A 17,195-nucleotide genomic window follows, 5' to 3' on the forward strand; every position below is an offset into this window, starting at 1 on the left:
AGAGAGAAGGGTAAAATTGTCATTTTTCTCTAAAACCCTAAAAATTTATAACATTTCCCCCCATTCAATTTTTCCAATGATTTTTTGGCAAGCAACGACCGCTCTCTCCCTCTCAGTGATGACTCTCCCATCGACGATTTCTCTCTGTCTGAAGCCCTTTTCCTTTAGTTAGATTTTATTTTGATTCAAAGAATCTAGATGAAACCCTTCATCTAAATGACAACAATGCTTTTAGACTAAGAGTTTATCGTCTCCAGTGTCTACCCTTAGTTTGACGTAGGGAGAAGGAGGAGGGAAGGTCAATCGATGACTAAGAAGGAATGAGTCACCAGAGAAACAAAAAAAAACCCTAAGAAGAAAATGACAATTTTTCAAACTTTAGCTAAAAGAAAATTATTAGATTATTAAATTGAGGGGGGAATATGATAATTAGTTTTTTTATTTTTTTATCAAATAACGGTTTTGTCATTAACTTTAACTCAAAATTTTAATAGAATTTGACTTAATTTTTAAAAATTGACTAATGTAATTTTCAAACAAGTCTTTCGGCCTATTCAATTTAATTTAAAAATTCCCATGATGTAATTGAGCTAATTCTATGACCTAATGTGATAATCCTGTCACCCAAACAAAACATGTGTAAAATGCCCCTTAAACGTGTAAAACATAAAAACCCTTGGTTAATATTTGCAATAGTTTGGTAACCGTTGATGTCACCACCAATCACCGAACTTGGAATTTTTAATTATTTTGTCAGCTTTTTATCTTAACCCCAGTTATAAAACTCTAACTTATACCCCTTCAATCAATATTTTATATTTAACTCACCCCAAAATCGCCAAACTTTGCCAGGTTTATTGCTCTGAAAGAAAATATAATTATAGTGGTTTTATTGTCACTTTGTAAACTATTTGGTGACATAGGTAATTTCTGGAATCTACGGGCTCGTTTATTTGTCGCACAAAGGTTTTGTCTTTATTTAAAGTCTTCCTAGAGTTTTGAGAAAGGCCAAATGACTATTGCCCACCCAAGATTTCCTGAATAATCATTCCTGTCCTTTAAGTTTCAAAAAATCAAAATTATATTGGTCATTTACTTTTATTAGAAAATTATATTTGGTTTTCCTGAAAATGATTGTTTTACTTCTCGATTAAAATCATGAATATGTCATTAATAGTTTATATAAATATAAAATTATCAATATTTACTTAGTAATTAAAAAAAATGTATTACTTAGACCCCCTAGACATAGCAAAACTCTAACCAATGTATGTAAGTGTCATTTTTTAGGGTGTAATTGTCATTTTTTAATTATTAATGATGTATTAAAACTTTTTTCTATTTTCCACAAACCCCCTCAAAATTTTATTAACAATCAAACTTTTTCAAAAATCATGTTTACTCCTAAACATATGTTATTTTGAAAAAAAGAATAATAATAGAAAAAATTATCTACAATGACATTCTTATCCTCTCACTAACATAATTCACTAATAAAAGAAAATGACAGGGGAAATTTTGACTTAATAAAACTTAAGGAGAGGACAATATCATTTTCACAAACCTTAGGGGGAAATATTTTTACCACCCTTGAAAATTTGAAATTACTATTTACCTGTCCTAAGGATATCCCTTCAACGACCATCCCAGAAATTTAATTTGATAGATGATGTAATCAATAATAGTTAAGAAAATTGATTTCCAAAAGTACAAGGTTAAGCATATACTTGCCTTTTTGTTATTGGAATCAAAATGTAAATACAAACCTTCAACATTTAAGTAATATTATATAAACAGAAGAACAATATTATGTGTATTTATTTTTAATAGATAAATAAAATAATATTTATATAGTTATTATATAATTAATTATTATTTTATTTTTAATTTAAAATTATCAAATTATATAATAATATATATTAAATATGTAATTATTTGTTTACTCAAAATAGATATGTATAATTTTATTTTAAATGAAATTGAAATTTAATTATTAATGCATATTAGTAACAATAAAATTATATTTACCTATTTTGAGTATATAAATAAATATATATTTGATGTGTATTATTAAATAATTGAATTATATTAAATTAATGATAAAATAATTAGTAATACTATGTATATTTTACTTTAGTATTTAAATAAATATATATTTATGTATATTTTATGTGATTAAATATTATTTTATCTTTAATTAAAATCATTTAATATATATATTAAATATATATAATTTATATACTTAAAATAATTATATTATAAAAATAATATTTAATTATATAATAATACAAAATATATATTATTAGTACTGAAAAAATAAAGTAAGTAATGGATGAATGAATTGTGGTAAAAAATCATTAACCTTCCTAGAGAAAATAATAAATTACAAAAGCCAGTATAATCAGCAGTTGCGGAGACTAGAGAACCAAAAAAGAAAAATGGCATCTTGTCAACTATTTGTTCCCTGTTCTTCTTCTTCTTCCTTTAGAAGAAGCAGCTTCAAGCTAAACCCACCACAACATGGCTTTTCTTCTTCAAAACCAAAACTTCACTTCAAGAAACCACCAACAGCACTTGTCAATTCCACCAAAAAACAAATGGAGGTGGCTTGTAATTTTATTCTCTTTTCTCTCGTGTTTCAGTTCATTTTACTTTCTAAATGCTAATTTTCTTGCTTTCAATTAATTTCTAGATTGTTTATGACCCTGATGAAAGGATAAACAAATTGGCAGACCAAGTGGACAGGGATGCCCCTCTTTCTAGGCTTACTTTGTTCTCACCCTGCAAGGTATTTCTTTTTTATGCTCCTTAATTTTATTTTTTTTGGTATTTCTGATGTCGATTTTGGTTTGTAATGTGCTGCAGATTAATGTGTTCTTGAGAATAACAAACAAAAGAGAAGACGGGTTTCATGATTTGGCGTCTTTCTTTCATGTAAGATAATGCTGTACTCTTTTGTTATTACCAAAAGGTTTTCAATTTTAAATTTTGACCCTTTTGTGACTCCAGGTAATTAGTTTAGGTGATACAATTAAGTTCTCTTTATCTCCATTAAAAACTAAGGATCGACTTTCCACAAATGTGCCTGGAGTTCCTCTTGATGATAAAAATTTGGTACGGCATAAGTCTATTTTATTTTATTTCTTTTGTTTCTCTTTCTGTGTTTTGTAAAGGTATTTCAACTTTGCTTTGGCAGATAATTAAAGCCCTTAACCTTTATAGGAAGAAGACCGGTAGTGACAACTTCTTTTGGGTAAAAACTGAAACTTGATTTATTTCAATTTTACGGTAGACTATATGAAATCAAGTAATTACGTTAGAAATTTTTGTGGGCAGATTCATCTTGATAAATGGGTGCCTACTGGAGCGGGTCTTGGCGGTGGAAGCAGTAACGCTGCAACTGCACTATGGGCAGCAAACCAATTCAATGGTGGTGCTGCCACTGAGAAGGAACTTCAAGAATGGTCTAGTGAGATTGGTTCAGACATTCCCTTCTTTTTCTCCCATGGAGCAGCTTATTGTACCGGTAGAGGTGAGGTATGATTTCTTTTACAGGAAAATGCAGCTATTAAATGTTGTGTAAGTCCGTCTTCTGATCAGGTTATTTAATTTCATAATTTTTTATATGTATCATAGTGTGTTTTTGGTGTTGCATTCTTTTTTAGAGTACCATCCATGTTAAGCTGTTTTGTAGCTACTCATATTTTGTGGATGTAATGATCCAGACTTACTCTTTCACTTATTCTTTTGAGAAAGTTAAAGTAACCTCTTTTGTTTTGTTTTTTTTTTTATTTTCAATATTCTTGAATGCATTTGGTAACTACAAGATGCTATGCTGCAGTGACACTTTTAGATATGCTATAGGATTCTCTAATGTTATGGGTAATTTATGCATGTATTAGGTGTTAGTAGATTCAAGAAACTAACATTTAGGTTACATGATGTTGGCACATTTATACTTAATTTTGAGTTATTGGGTGTATTTTAATATAATATAAGTCCATTGTGATAATGAATTGTGTTGATGACAATATATTATCATAGCTCCACTTCCCTATCTTTTAATGTCAGAATTTTATCATGTTATCTATCTAACAGAATGGAAAGAGTGATTTTACCAGTTTTCAGAGATAGAACAATAAGACAGCTTTCAACGATCTTATTGTTGTATTATTTAGAGCAGATTCAAATGCAAATTCATTTATGGACGTAATTTTTTGTTGTCATTTGACTGAAGCTGCCCCATATTTATCAGAACTATACTTGTTTTTCCAGATCGTTCAAGATATTCCTCCACCCATACCTTTGGATGTCCCTATGGTTCTCATAAAGCCTAGGGAAGCATGCCCCACTGCTGCAGTGTACAAGGTATGTATTTTCTGGTTTAAAGTTTGCACTGTCTAGTTTATTTATGAAGTTCAATGCTAACAGAAGTTTTGAATTCTCAGAAACTTCAGCTAGATCAAACCAGTAAGGTTGATCCATTAACATTGCTGGAGAAGATCTCAAGGAATGGTATATCTCAAGATGTTTGTATCAATGATCTAGGTATGAGTTTTTAAATATTATTCATCATGTTTCTATTTGGTTTTCTCCATACTCGTTTTTTCCTTATTTCCCCTCATATTCGGCAATCTACACCACATCAACTCTCCTGGGTTGGAAGGAGCATGGATAATTTGGTGGTAGTTGATCAGGCAGGTCGTCTGACTAAATTTCTAGCAATGTCTTTTTTTTTTCTCTATTTTCCCCAACATACTGAAGCACTCATCGGTTTCACAGGCATCATGCATCAAACCAATGATTGTTTCAGCTTTTCTTTAAAATTAGTTGGATGGTTGGTGATTTGGGTCTTCTTTATGTTGAGGACATAATTGTACTTTAGTGATTATGCATTTTGATTTTCCCTAGATCATGCATAGAACTAATGATTCTTTTATCCTGACAGTTATTAATTTACATGTTTGTGTTTGCATTCTCTACAGAAGCCCCAGCATTTGAAGTTCTCCCATCTCTTAAAAGATTAAAACAGCGTATTATTGCCGCTAGCCGTGGACAGTATGATGCTGTTTTTATGTCTGGGAGGTATGGAAACTGGAAACTGAGTCTCATTTTCTATCCCAGCATGCAAGTTCAATAGAATATGTGCCTGGAGTATTTATAATGTACATACTCAATGGATTTACTAAGAATTTGTCTTGTCATTATTACATCACTGTTTACGCATGCTGCAATTCTATGTTTTTTCATTACTTGAGTAGTTATGTTACTAAATGTGATCTAGAATGCAACCTTGCATGCTCTGATCCCAGGCAGAAAAAATTTCAGCTTCGTACTTTTGATCTGAAGACCTGAGTCAAGGCATGATTGTAATCAAATTATGAAATAAAATCTGTATTATTGGATTGAAGAGAACCTTTTTTTTTTTTTTTTTTTGTGTATCATATAACAAGCTAGACACTTTGTGAAATCAAAACTGAAATAATTGTGTAACCAAGAAGTGATGCAATCTTCAGACCAAATTAAAATGTCTTAGTTATCATATTCATTTAAGCAACCTATACTCACTTTCAGTGGTGAAAAACAAGATACAAATTTTGATCTCAAACAAACTCTCTACACTTTTTGCCAAAGATAAATCAGTGAAAGGAAAAACAGAGAAGCTTCTTGATATAATTGCTTTGAGTTTAAACTTTACCTTTGGCTCTTGTCTTTAATCTTAACCTTTTGGGATTACTGGTTGCTCAAAATGGAGAAAAGATTCAGGTTTGTCAAGAGTTCCTCTGTTCAAATCCTTAAAATATTCCTATAACACGAATGAATTTGCTTGTATTTGTTTACAGATGTGTTTGGTAGAAATTGTACCAAGACATCCTTTCTCTGACTAATCATCAATAAATGAAATTAAGTTCTCCTGTCCCTCTTTTCTCGATTTTAATTACTGCAAACATGCTTCTGATATCTGCATATGTGATGCAGTGGTAGCACTATTGTTGGCATTGGTTCCCCGGATCCTCCACAGTTCATCTACGATGACACTGATTATGAAGATGTCTTTCTATCAGGTACACCTCGTATAGTTGAAATGGTAACTTCCTACTTTGCGTTTGCATATAATATACTTGTGGAAGCCCTTGGGTTGACTTTTATCTATGAAGTAGCTTTCAGCAAAAAGGTCGAGCCATAGTTTTGTCAAAGTTAAAAATGGCATGTTTCTTTAGACTTGATTTGCAAGCTAAATAGCATCTGTTATACTCTCTAATCAACTAGTAGCTAAAGCATAAGCAATTTGCGGTTTCAAACCTAACATTTCTGCTACCGTGCACTGTTTAACAGCTTAGTATAACCGTTCAAATGGCCCGTATGTACCTTGATTAGCATGTTCAAGTGATGTATCTATCGATATGTCAACTTGCTTCCATTTGCTGTGATTGCGAAGTGGCTAGTATTATCAGATGTTGAAGTTATCATCATATTTTTGTGAATGCAGAGGCCAGGTTCATCACTCGCCAAGAGAATCAATGGTATAGTGAATCGAATTCAGCAAGTGCCTCCTTCCAAGCCACTGAATTTTCCGAAAGTAAGGGGTGATGTATCCTCTCGGGAAATAAAGAAATAAATCATTTGGTTTGGTGGACGTATTTCATGACCAAATGTTACTTCTATTGAGCTTAGAAATGTTCACTTTCATCTGCCAAAGCTCCACATCACAAGTGCTTTGCCTATCTTATGTTAATTTGACCTCCACAAAGTAAAAGCAAAATGAAAGAATCTTTGATGCTCAAGATATCATTCAAAAGCAAGATATTTTGCCTCTAAGCGCATAGGTTCAAATTTCCTCTAATCGTATTTTAAGATTAAATTTTTTATTTATTTGATATAATAATTATAAAATCGATCATTATATCTAAGATTTAATCTATTTAGTACAGTCTAATTAGAGTTTTCTGATTAAAAAAAAGAAAACAATAATGCACTGAAGAGTGTAAGATTATTGATGAAAAAGATTATTATTTGTGATTATTGAAAAAAAAATAAAAAGAATTAGATGATGAAAAATGGCTTTATTCAGATAATTCAGATAAATTATCTGAATATCACTATTAAATTGAAGAAATCAAACACCAGAAATGTCTGAGAAAAACATGAGTCCCTACGGCTAGATATGATGATAAATTAATCAAGGACTTCTGGATGCTTTTTCACTGAATATATTTACCAACAATCAACACAACAGCATCATAGGAAGAACCAGCAATCAAAATCAAATCCAAACACTTTTTTGTTTTTTTTTTTTTTAACTTCAATTTATTCATTAAATTTTTTCTCCCACTCTACAGAGAAGGAGAAGAAACAAACTGTCTAGGTAAGCTAAAAAGATCTTTCTCTTCAAATGGTGAAGTCCACTCCCTAGAACTGGCAGCTGATGAATCACCATTAGACCCTATGCCATCCTTCGATCCCGGAATAAGGGCATTCCCGTTGGCTGGAGTCAATCTCATTGTAGGCTTAGCACTCACAGGATTAGTATTTGAATCATATATATGTGAGTTCTTAACCGATGATGTTATCCCTGGCCACAATCCACCAGGTCTTGGTGAGGGTATGCCTCGATTCAAACTCCAGTCGATATTTGTATAATCAAATTGTGCCAACGAGCCAGTAGTGCTCCAGTCAATTGGAGAGGACCCAGATGAACCAGTTGATCCCAACCCTGAGAAAAGCCCTAGGGACGATGCAGCAGAAATTATGGGTGCAGAACCTGACCTACTCCACGAAGTATTTCCATAAATATTTCCAAGAGACTCCTCTGAACTGCTGTTAGGTATGAAGTATTGCTGTTCTGGATAGTGAAGCTGGTGATACATCTGATTGGAGCTAATAGTGCTTGTACTATGAGTTGAACTAGGGATGTGGCTCATAAACCCATTGGATTTCATAATTTCAACACTATTTGTAGGATACCAAGCTGCAGTGGTTTTTGCAGCAGATGAACTCACGCTTGTAGCAGGAACATGCTTTGCAGTCAAAGATTGGGGTCGCTGCATCATCATAACTGGTTCCCTAATAGTTGATGGGATCTTGATTTCAGTTCCAATGGGTATATACTGAGTTTCTGCCTTGGCTGGTGGAGGTGATGCTTGCAAAGGTGATGCCAAGGAATAGGAATTGGAAGAATTAGATCCTGCAGTTGTCCATCTTTTCTCAGTAGGCACTACAGTATTTTGAAGTTTTGCCCGCTCAAGTTTTGGTTCAATTCTCTTCAGGGCTGGAACATTTTTACCATTGGATTGGGAAGATACTCCAACTGTAACAGCTGCTTTTGTGTAGTTGAAATCCTTTTCATCCCTATGCTGTTGTATAGTAGGAGGTGGATTGGATTTTAATTGTGACCTTACTTCCAAGTTGTGACTAGAACCAACTGAAAGTACACCACTATCACTAGTAGGAGGATCACCAGTCTCTTCAGGCTTTGATGGTGTCTCCTCCTTCATTGCCCTCAAGGTTTCTGCTGCTTTTTCTAGATTTCCCTCTGCAGCAACAACAGCTCTTTGAACTTCCTGCTTTGTATACTGGTACCTCATTTCCATATCTTCAATCCGAGCAAGTTCTTCAGATATGTCAATTTTCAAATTACCCCCACCAGGATTCAGGTCCTTGTTCTTTTCTGCTTCTTCACTCCCTTCAAACAGCCATGCAACAGACTGTTCTACTTTGCCTTCATTCATGATAAGAGCCATTGTTGAACGTTCATGAGAAAATCCCATTGCCACAAGCTGTTGAGCCAATGCTTCAAGCTTTCTCGACATGAGATAGCCACTACATCGCTCCTGTAATTCCTGAGCTCGCCTCTCCTTCTGACGTTGATGCTTCTTCTCATTTTTCTGGCGGATTTTTTCTCTCTTCTCATTGTCAGCTCCTGGCATTGTTTCCTGTCGGACAGGATTAGATGTTTTCTCTTTGTGCTCTTCTGACTCACCAGACCAGCTACCATTGTTAGAAACAGAGTCATACTCAACCCCTGATACAAGGGAGCCTCCTACATGCTCGTCTGTTTCATCTATGTTTCTGAAACGACCATTACTATGAAGGACTGATCCAGAGTTAGCTGGAACTGACTCAAAGGTATGAAATGTTCCTGATATTGGATTGTATGCACTGGCTGGATACTACTACCTGCAATAGCAGATCCCGATGATTTTAAAGAAGCCTTTGATGTTTCTTTCCCGGCTTTTTTGTCCTTGGACTTAGACCTGGATGCTGGAGACATTTCCTTGTAATGCAGATAAATTCCTGCAATGCATATAGTAGTTAACAATAAGACCATCTATAGAAGACAGACAAGCAAACAGGTAAACCTATCCTATCTCTCCTAAACATGTGGACAAAACCTACTAGTTTATCTGTTCATCAAAAATTTTTTAATGAATTTTTTGTTTAATAAAAAAACATTCAAAAGATATTAATAATGACTGAAATTTAAGAATCTTCCCTATAATTTAAGAGAAGCGAGTACAAGCCCGTAGATTCCAAACACATACAACTTATGTACCCTTCTATGCCACATTTTTTATGTTACAATTTCCATGGTACATTGGTTCAAGTGTTCTTCTCATGGGGGAACTAAAAAGCATTTTTACAAAAGTGCCTTTTCTTATTCCTCAAACTTCCAATTACTAAACCACCTCAAAACCTGAACAAGATTTTAGCCAAATTGAAGACCAGCAGCCTTATCATACCTGCCTAAAGGAAACCACAGATCATTTTCTCAGTTTAAAATTTGTAAGTATATCAGCAGATAGCACAAATCACACTACAACAAGTCCCCCTACATTGGAAAGGGAGGATCTTCTTCTGACATCCGACTATTTTTTGATTTTTTCACTACCATCCAAGGATAATTCCAAGTAGTAAAGGGCCAAAATGAAAAATGATTGATTAGTTTACTTAAGACGAGAGAGAACTAACTCATTCAATAACTTTGAGCACATCAGCTATTAATGATTCATACCCAGTCAAAATAGGTTATTTGTCATCAACAAATTTGAGATGGTAACACTATTCCTTATTTTTTCCTCTTTTGCACTCATCAACAACATTTGCAAGTGGAGCATCACATCAAATATTTGTCTGCCCTTTACAAAAGCAGATTGCAGACTAGTATTGATATTTACGAAGACTAATTTTATTCTTAAAGCTAAGACTCAGTTTTGACTTTCTACACTTGTGGTTAGATTGATCTTCCATACTTTCTTAGAAGTAGAGGTTCACCTCAAATTAATGGTTTGAATGTATGGTTTAGATTCGTGGATCGAGTTTGTGGTTAATTGACAAAACAACGTCATTTACCCAAATAATATTCAAAATTTTTTATTCAAACCATGAATTCGAACTGCCAATTCAATCTACTGAATTCGAGCCAAATCGAGTCATGAATTCCAACTAAACCAAGTAGAACACCCCTTGGCTCGAGTTCAACTCAATTTAAAAAACGAGCCAAATCTTTCAGCTCGAGTTCAGTTCGAATTTAAATCAAATGAATTTGAACCGAGCTAAATCGAGCCGAGCCGGCTCAAATCATATCCAGGCCTACTTAGAAGGGATGCTAAATGAATGTCAATTGATAGCTCTATTGATCACCATCCCTTAAAGAATTCTTTAAAAACTATAAAAACATCTTTTTATAGTATTCTGATAGAACACTCAAATTCTCAAGCAAATTGTAGGAAGGAAACATTAGAGTTGTGAGAAACAAAATACTTTTATTGAGAAGAATGGAATTACAGCTAATGATTACACTATCCAGGCACTCCACCTGTTTATCAATGCCTACACAGTTACTCTGCTCAAAAGGGTCTGAATTATTCCTAAGCTATTTAGATAGATACCCTCCCCTTATTATTGAATCCTAATTTACTAAATTTAAAAACCAGAACTGCCTACCTTCATTTCTCTTGTTGCCTTATCTGTTTTCCTCCTGCCTCATTTGCCACTTTATATCTTTTGTCCTCCTCTTGTAGACCTTCATTGCTTTGCTGTCTTCTGTGATATGTTGCTACAATCGAGGGCTAACATATTTCCAACCACTTTGAAAGAGAATAAAGGAAAGATATGTGTCCTCGAGCTTTATTTAAATAGCACAACATAACATCCCATTCAATCTCCTCAAAATTTCCTCCCTGACCGTCTAACCTTCTTTAATGTGCTAGGAGCTCAATTAAACCTAAGAATAGCTGGTCTCCTGACCTCAATACCTTAATACAGTTCTGAAAGTAGTTGACAATATGTTCTGTTCCAATGACAATTGTGTAAGTATTGTATTCTTACCATATCCCTCTCTAGCCCATTCAACCCTATCATTTTGTCTCCATTTTGTTCATATCTAAAAATCAGCCCCTCTATTTTAATATTGGTGAGCCTCCTTTTAGTGTGCAAGTTTTCATTCATCAACTCAAGTGAAATGAATGTTTTTATGGTATTATTCCTAGAAACATTGCCCAATTAACTTACATTATGGGATTGGAAGCACCCCTATGATACTCAACAAGTGCTCTACATCAAGAATTCTCGAAGTAGAAGAGCTCCAACATTCCCTTATTTCCAAGCACATGTGCACAAGCAACCTTTAAGATGACTTGGGGCTGTTTGTGAATGTTACAGTTTTTAGCACAATCACTTCTAGCACTGTTATGAAAATACTCAGCTATAAAAAATTTAAAAAAATGGAGAAGCTTCCATGATGGTAAAAGTAGGCAACAATAATTTTCTTTTTCTATCCCAATTCTTTAACTAATAGTTTATTTAAATATTATTATTAATTCAAATTATTATGATAATTATGCTACTTGGGAATTGATGCTATTTTGTAACAGTAAAATTGTTCTTCGTCTACTTGTAGTCAATATTTTCAACAAATCAAATTTTGTAAAGTGCATTGCAAGCTACTTTTCAGATCTAATACCAAAAAACAATTATGAAAGAATATACTTATTGACTAATCATAGTTAAAAGTATTTACCGAACACTTTTTTGATACTAGATTACTGATTTCAGCTCCACAAAAGCAATCCTTAACCCCGCTCTAATACATCCCAATCAATTTAAACGAATTACATGAATAAGAATAAATTTTCTCAACAATCCACAACTATTAACAAAGTAATCCAGTAGCATATTAAGATAATCATAAATTTCAAAAGAAAAGAGTTCATTAGTTTATACTAAAAGAAAAATAAATAAACTCACAACTAATTCAAACAACAAATGTTAAGAATGATTAACACGAATAACAAACTCTTCTGAAAGGCTAGATTTAACCAAATTTAATAAATATATGAACAAAAACTTATTCATCCTCCCATAAACAATTTCAGTCTATATACCCCAAGCGCTACTCTATTTTTTTTTTTTTTTTTACAAATTAAAATCCTCATTCGCCTGAATCCTCGTTTCAGCAATCTATAGCTGTAACTAGTTCAAGGCTTCTAAGTACAATAAGTTACCGTATTCTCAAAATAATTGGAGATTTTATTCTATTACCCGGAAAAAAATCTACAATAAGCATAGCAGTAAAGCTTTCAGAGTGCGGACAACAGAAATTTCATGCTTCAAAACTGATAAGGTGTGAGAAAATTAGCTTTATTGATGAAACAGAAAGTTAAACCCTAAATATTGAACCAGTATTTAGATTCAAACAGAAACAGAAATCAACTTGTGTAAAAACTGACCTAGGCTTCAACGTTGAACTCTTGTGAACAAACCTGCAACGGCGGTTTTCCTGCTAAATATATTTATAGTCTTCGCTTTGTTTCGAATTCTTTTTCTTTCTCTCGGCTTCTTGCCCTAGTTTTATTTCATTTCATTGCAGCACCGTTACGTTCCCCTTTTTTTTTTTTTTTTCTGGTCACACTCTCTCTCCTAACTGTTTTTTTTTTTTTAATGCAAAATCCCTTATGGGCTGGGTGGCTTGCATGTTAAACAATAATCTCAATAATATGGGCCTGTTTTAATTAGGGCCTCATATTGGTGGCCTAAAATTTACCATCTTAAGGCCATATGCAATTACTTTTAGGTAAAAAAAAAAATTGTTTATTTTTTAAACTATAAATTTTTAAGTTTTAAAGTTTAATAATAAAATAATAATTTTATTTTTATTTTAATTAAAGTTAATAACTCATAAATAAATATTTATATTTTTAAAATCTCATAAATAAAACTTTAAAAATACATTAAAACTTAGGTGGGAATAAGTCGTTTGGCCTTTTAAAAATATATTTCTCTTAAAATATAAAATATGATAGACAAACAATGATTTTGATGAATGATGAGTTAGCCTGCAGATGTTTCAGTCATATTTTGTTGGTACACTTATTTATTATTTTGAACTTTATTAATAAATTAATAAATAGTATAAATAGGCATAGCAATCCCCTTCCGGAAGAAGAACGAAATCTCCATCCCAAGGCCCTTCCTAATTTAATAAAACTATGTGTAAGTATATAAATAATATATTATTATATGATTAAATAATTTTAAATTAAAGATAAAATAATATTTAATTATATATAATTATATTATTTATATATTTAAATTTTATATATATATATTTACTCTTCTCAGATAGTTTAGAAATGATTTTAAATATCATGTTGTTAAAAAAAAGCTCATATTAGAATTTTAATAAAATTATACTGCCTTTGCAATTTATTTTTGTTCTAGAAAATGAGATGAAATGGCATTTTTGGGAGGAAGGATTTTACCATTGTTTCTGTCGAGGACCTCCGCAATTCAAAATTTTTTCTACTATAGAAATAGTTTAATTGATAAAAGAGAAAATTTTATATATAAAAAACATAAATTAAATTTTTTTTATAACATATTAATATTAAACTTTTAACTTACTTGATTAAATAATTATAAAAATGATTATTGAATTCGACTTGCTTGGTATAATTATTGATTCCATCTTAAAAGGGCAATTTAATTTGGGTGAAATTTGTCTTTATAAAAAGAAAAAAAAACTTTGAACCGAGGAACATAATCCTTTATCCCCATGTTCAAAACATAAACTACTTGTACATTCTTTTTGCTTGAACCTTGACAAAACGAGATTTTCATTTAATATTGAAATTTTAATTATTCTAATTATAACCCTCGAAGATAAATCCATACTGATCAAATATAAAAAAAATATTAAATATGTGTAGATTTCTCAGATAATTTAAAAATATTAAGATAAAAATTACAAAATAACATTAAAATTTTTATACTGTCAAGATATGTTTTATCTTGCAAAATTTACAAACAAAACTAGAATAAATTATATCTAAAACAAACAATATATTTACAGTTGTTCATATGATTAGATAAAAATGTTACGAATAACTTTAAAAAGAGTAATAGTATATACACCTATTTTAGATAAATAACTATATACACACTCATACATATTATCAAATAATTACATATTTTTTTATTTTTAATTCAAAATCATTTAATTATATAATAATACATACAAATATGTATATATAATTTTATTATTTTAAAAATATTTTGGGTTATAAAATCTAAATGCCGATGCATGATAAACTATATAATTAAACCATGACATTGACGTGGATGTTACAGTAATCATACATCCAGGCTCCCATCTCCCGAAACTTGTAAGGCCTTGTAAAACAGTATTTCAAAATAAAAATAACCTTCCCGTTCTACATAACTAAAATCTAAAACCATAGAAAAAATTAGGTTTAAATTAACTTAAAAGATAACCTTCTCCATTTCACAAATAGTACAACTAAAAACACTGCGCGCAAAGAGAAATAAAAGACAAAAACTAAACCACGACCAAAAGTGGCTGGCAATAGCATCCTATATGAAATACAATCAAAAGATTTTTAGATTTTGTTGAAGGCAACAATGTCACAACTCTGGACATATTCATTGCACGGCTCAACTGTGAGACGTTCCTCAATGAGTGAATCCACAGAAACAAGGTCATCGACAATTGTAATCATGATCTGCAACTTCTTAATCCCATAACCAACTGGAACTAGTTTTGCTGCAAAAATTCGATGCACAAGTACTTGGATTAGATATAATGTGCAGCATTATTAACGTAAGCCAAAATGTAAATTCTAGTAAATCAAACCATACATGCTCCCCATAGGAGACCTGCCAGTTCAACACTCCTAACGGCCTCTTCGAGCTTCTTCATGTCTGTCTCATCATCCCAAGGTTTCACATCCAACAGAACAGAAGATTTCCCACCTAAAAATAATGTTGTCAAGAAAATCAGTACTCCTATGATCAATAAAAGTTATATTCTCTTTTACAGCAACCAATAAATAATACAGTTTTATCCCGTCATTCCAGCATTTTCAATCATGTTATATGCTAGACGGCGCAAGTATAGAGGACCTACTTCATTCATTCCATTTGTACATAATCAGATTCCATAAAGAATAATAAGGAAAGAAACATTACTTTCTTTCTTCTTGGCAGACTTGGCTTTAGCTGCCTCCCTCTCCTCTGCTGCCTTCTTATCCTCCTCTGTCTCATCTCCAAAAAGATCCAAATCATCATCATCATCTCCAGCAGGAGCCTGGTATAATCAAATGTAAAAGAAAAAAACAAGATTTACACATCAAATATACCATAGAAAACTTGCATTCAACCATTCAAAAGGGTTTCAACATACATTAGGATCATAATAATCCACAGATTAACCTAAACTCATTTAACAAAACAAAAAAGAAATGATACACAACAGCACTACTAGGCAGGCTTTTGTTAACAGAGGGTTTCAATCTCTTTCCCCCAATACCTTCACCTAATTTACTGATCACAATGCATCAAATAAAAATAAATAAATCCAAATCAGTCAGACTTCTTTGAGGTAGAATCTATATTCCTAAATGACAACCAGCACTAATCTACAATCATAGATGAAAGACAAAGATCCAAAGTATTTGTGATGGAAAGAAAAATATCCAAATCACCAGATCACATTCCCATCTTGTGTCCCTCTACTAGGTGAAAAAGGAGGGGAAAACCAGTATGAGCAGCTTTTCTAAAACTTTCACTCGAATTGTCAAGCTTCCCTTTTATCTATATTTCTGGAAAACTAAGTTCACCTACATGTATACAAGATCGTGGATATCAAAAATTACAGTTGACTAGAGTCAATAATAACAGGTAGACCTGGCCATGGTTCATGAACCACCGGTTCACGGTTCAAAAAAATAAGAACTCTAAATCGTCCTGTAATAGTTTCAGTTCAGGATTCTTATTTTTTTGAATCGTGAACTGGTGATTCCAAACCAAAACCAGTGGTTCATGAACCATGGCCAGGTCTACTTGGCTAAACATGATTGAATTCAGACCTCAGCACACAATTGAGCTAAACATTTTTACCTTGGCTGGAGTAGCTTCAACTGGAGCACCTTTGCCACCGATTCTGACACCAACTGCTTTTCCAGGAAAGCTGAAATTCCAAATAACAAATTTCATTTGTAAATTCAAACTATCTATCAAATCAATTCAAGTAAATCAGAAACAATTAAAAATTTTATAACTTACGCTGGGGCGAGCTGCGAAGAGATGCATTCGTACCACTTGCTGGCATTGGGGAAGGAACTACCTGGCTTCTCTAAAACGGCACCGTATACCTTGATGTCATCCTTTGTAATCTTATCCCTGTAACCAAATATTTAAAGGTTTAGTAAAGGAGAAGATTTAAAGATTATAAATAAATAAACGAAGGAAAACAAACCCAGAAATGTAAGTCTTTCCGGAGAGATAGTTTTCGAGAGACTTGAGGCCTGATTCGGTATGGAGATCTGAGAAAGTGATGGCCATCTGTGATTGAATTGGATGAAAGCAGAGAGGAAGGACGGGAGAGAAGCGGATAGAGCACGAAAGAGAGTTTGGCTGACACTAAAGGAGTGGTATTTATATCTACGTAAGAAACCCTAGATTGGAAAATTGTCAAATTACGAACTAATTTTAAAGATTCACACAAACCCCCCGACTTAACATACAAGAACTGTTTTTTTTATTTTTAAGGTTCTAAAATGGCAAAAAAACTTATTGCCTCCAAAGGTTTCATGAAATCTCAACACTCATGATCCTGTTGAAATATATTTGGGTAAAAATATGATTTAATTAAAAATATTTATAAAACTAAAAATTAA

General features: G+C 32.5%; 3 protein-coding genes and 1 long non-coding RNA gene across 4 annotated transcripts; 1 reads left to right on the forward strand and 3 right to left on the reverse strand.

Annotated features, from left to right (window-relative positions):
- Positions 1–2,389: 2,389 nt before the first annotated feature.
- Positions 2,390–6,803, forward strand: LOC123198275 (4-diphosphocytidyl-2-C-methyl-D-erythritol kinase, chloroplastic). The gene is made up of 11 exons (XM_044612955.1): positions 2,390–2,603; positions 2,693–2,788; positions 2,866–2,934; positions 3,010–3,114; positions 3,197–3,253; positions 3,337–3,537; positions 4,276–4,368; positions 4,449–4,548; positions 4,986–5,085; positions 5,980–6,065; positions 6,491–6,803. Exons 1-11 carry the CDS (start codon positions 2,439–2,441, stop codon positions 6,589–6,591), a joined length of 1,173 nt encoding a protein of 390 aa, XP_044468890.1. The 5' UTR covers positions 2,390–2,438; the 3' UTR covers positions 6,592–6,803.
- A 363-nt stretch (positions 6,804–7,166) lies between these two features.
- LOC123208850 lies at positions 7,167–9,294 on the reverse strand. Its single transcript, XM_044626447.1, is given in 2 exon segments — positions 7,167–9,166; positions 9,169–9,294. Coding segments are annotated over 2 exon segments (1,935 nt in total). The 5' UTR covers positions 9,272–9,294; the 3' UTR covers positions 7,167–7,334.
- Positions 9,295–10,743: 1,449 nt separating this feature from the next.
- On the reverse strand, positions 10,744–12,906 carry LOC123208851. Its single transcript, XR_006500845.1, has 2 exons — positions 12,729–12,906; positions 10,744–11,642 (listed from the first exon to the last, which is right to left on the reverse strand). It is a non-coding gene; the product is annotated as an uncharacterized LOC123208851 (long non-coding RNA).
- Positions 12,907–14,735: 1,829 nt separating this feature from the next.
- Positions 14,736–16,942, reverse strand: LOC123200074 (elongation factor 1-beta 2-like). The gene is made up of 6 exons (XM_044615182.1): positions 16,775–16,942; positions 16,582–16,698; positions 16,417–16,486; positions 15,487–15,604; positions 15,157–15,270; positions 14,736–15,061 (listed from the first exon to the last, which is right to left on the reverse strand). The coding sequence occupies exons 1-6, from the start codon at positions 16,858–16,860 to the stop codon at positions 14,898–14,900; spliced, it is 669 nt and encodes a 222-aa protein (XP_044471117.1). The 5' UTR covers positions 16,861–16,942; the 3' UTR covers positions 14,736–14,897.
- Positions 16,943–17,195: the final 253 nt, after the last annotated feature.

The sequence above is a fragment of the Mangifera indica genome, chromosome 2 (assembly GCF_011075055.1).
Source record: "Mangifera indica cultivar Alphonso chromosome 2, CATAS_Mindica_2.1, whole genome shotgun sequence".
NCBI lineage: Eukaryota > Viridiplantae > Streptophyta > Magnoliopsida > Sapindales > Anacardiaceae > Mangifera > Mangifera indica.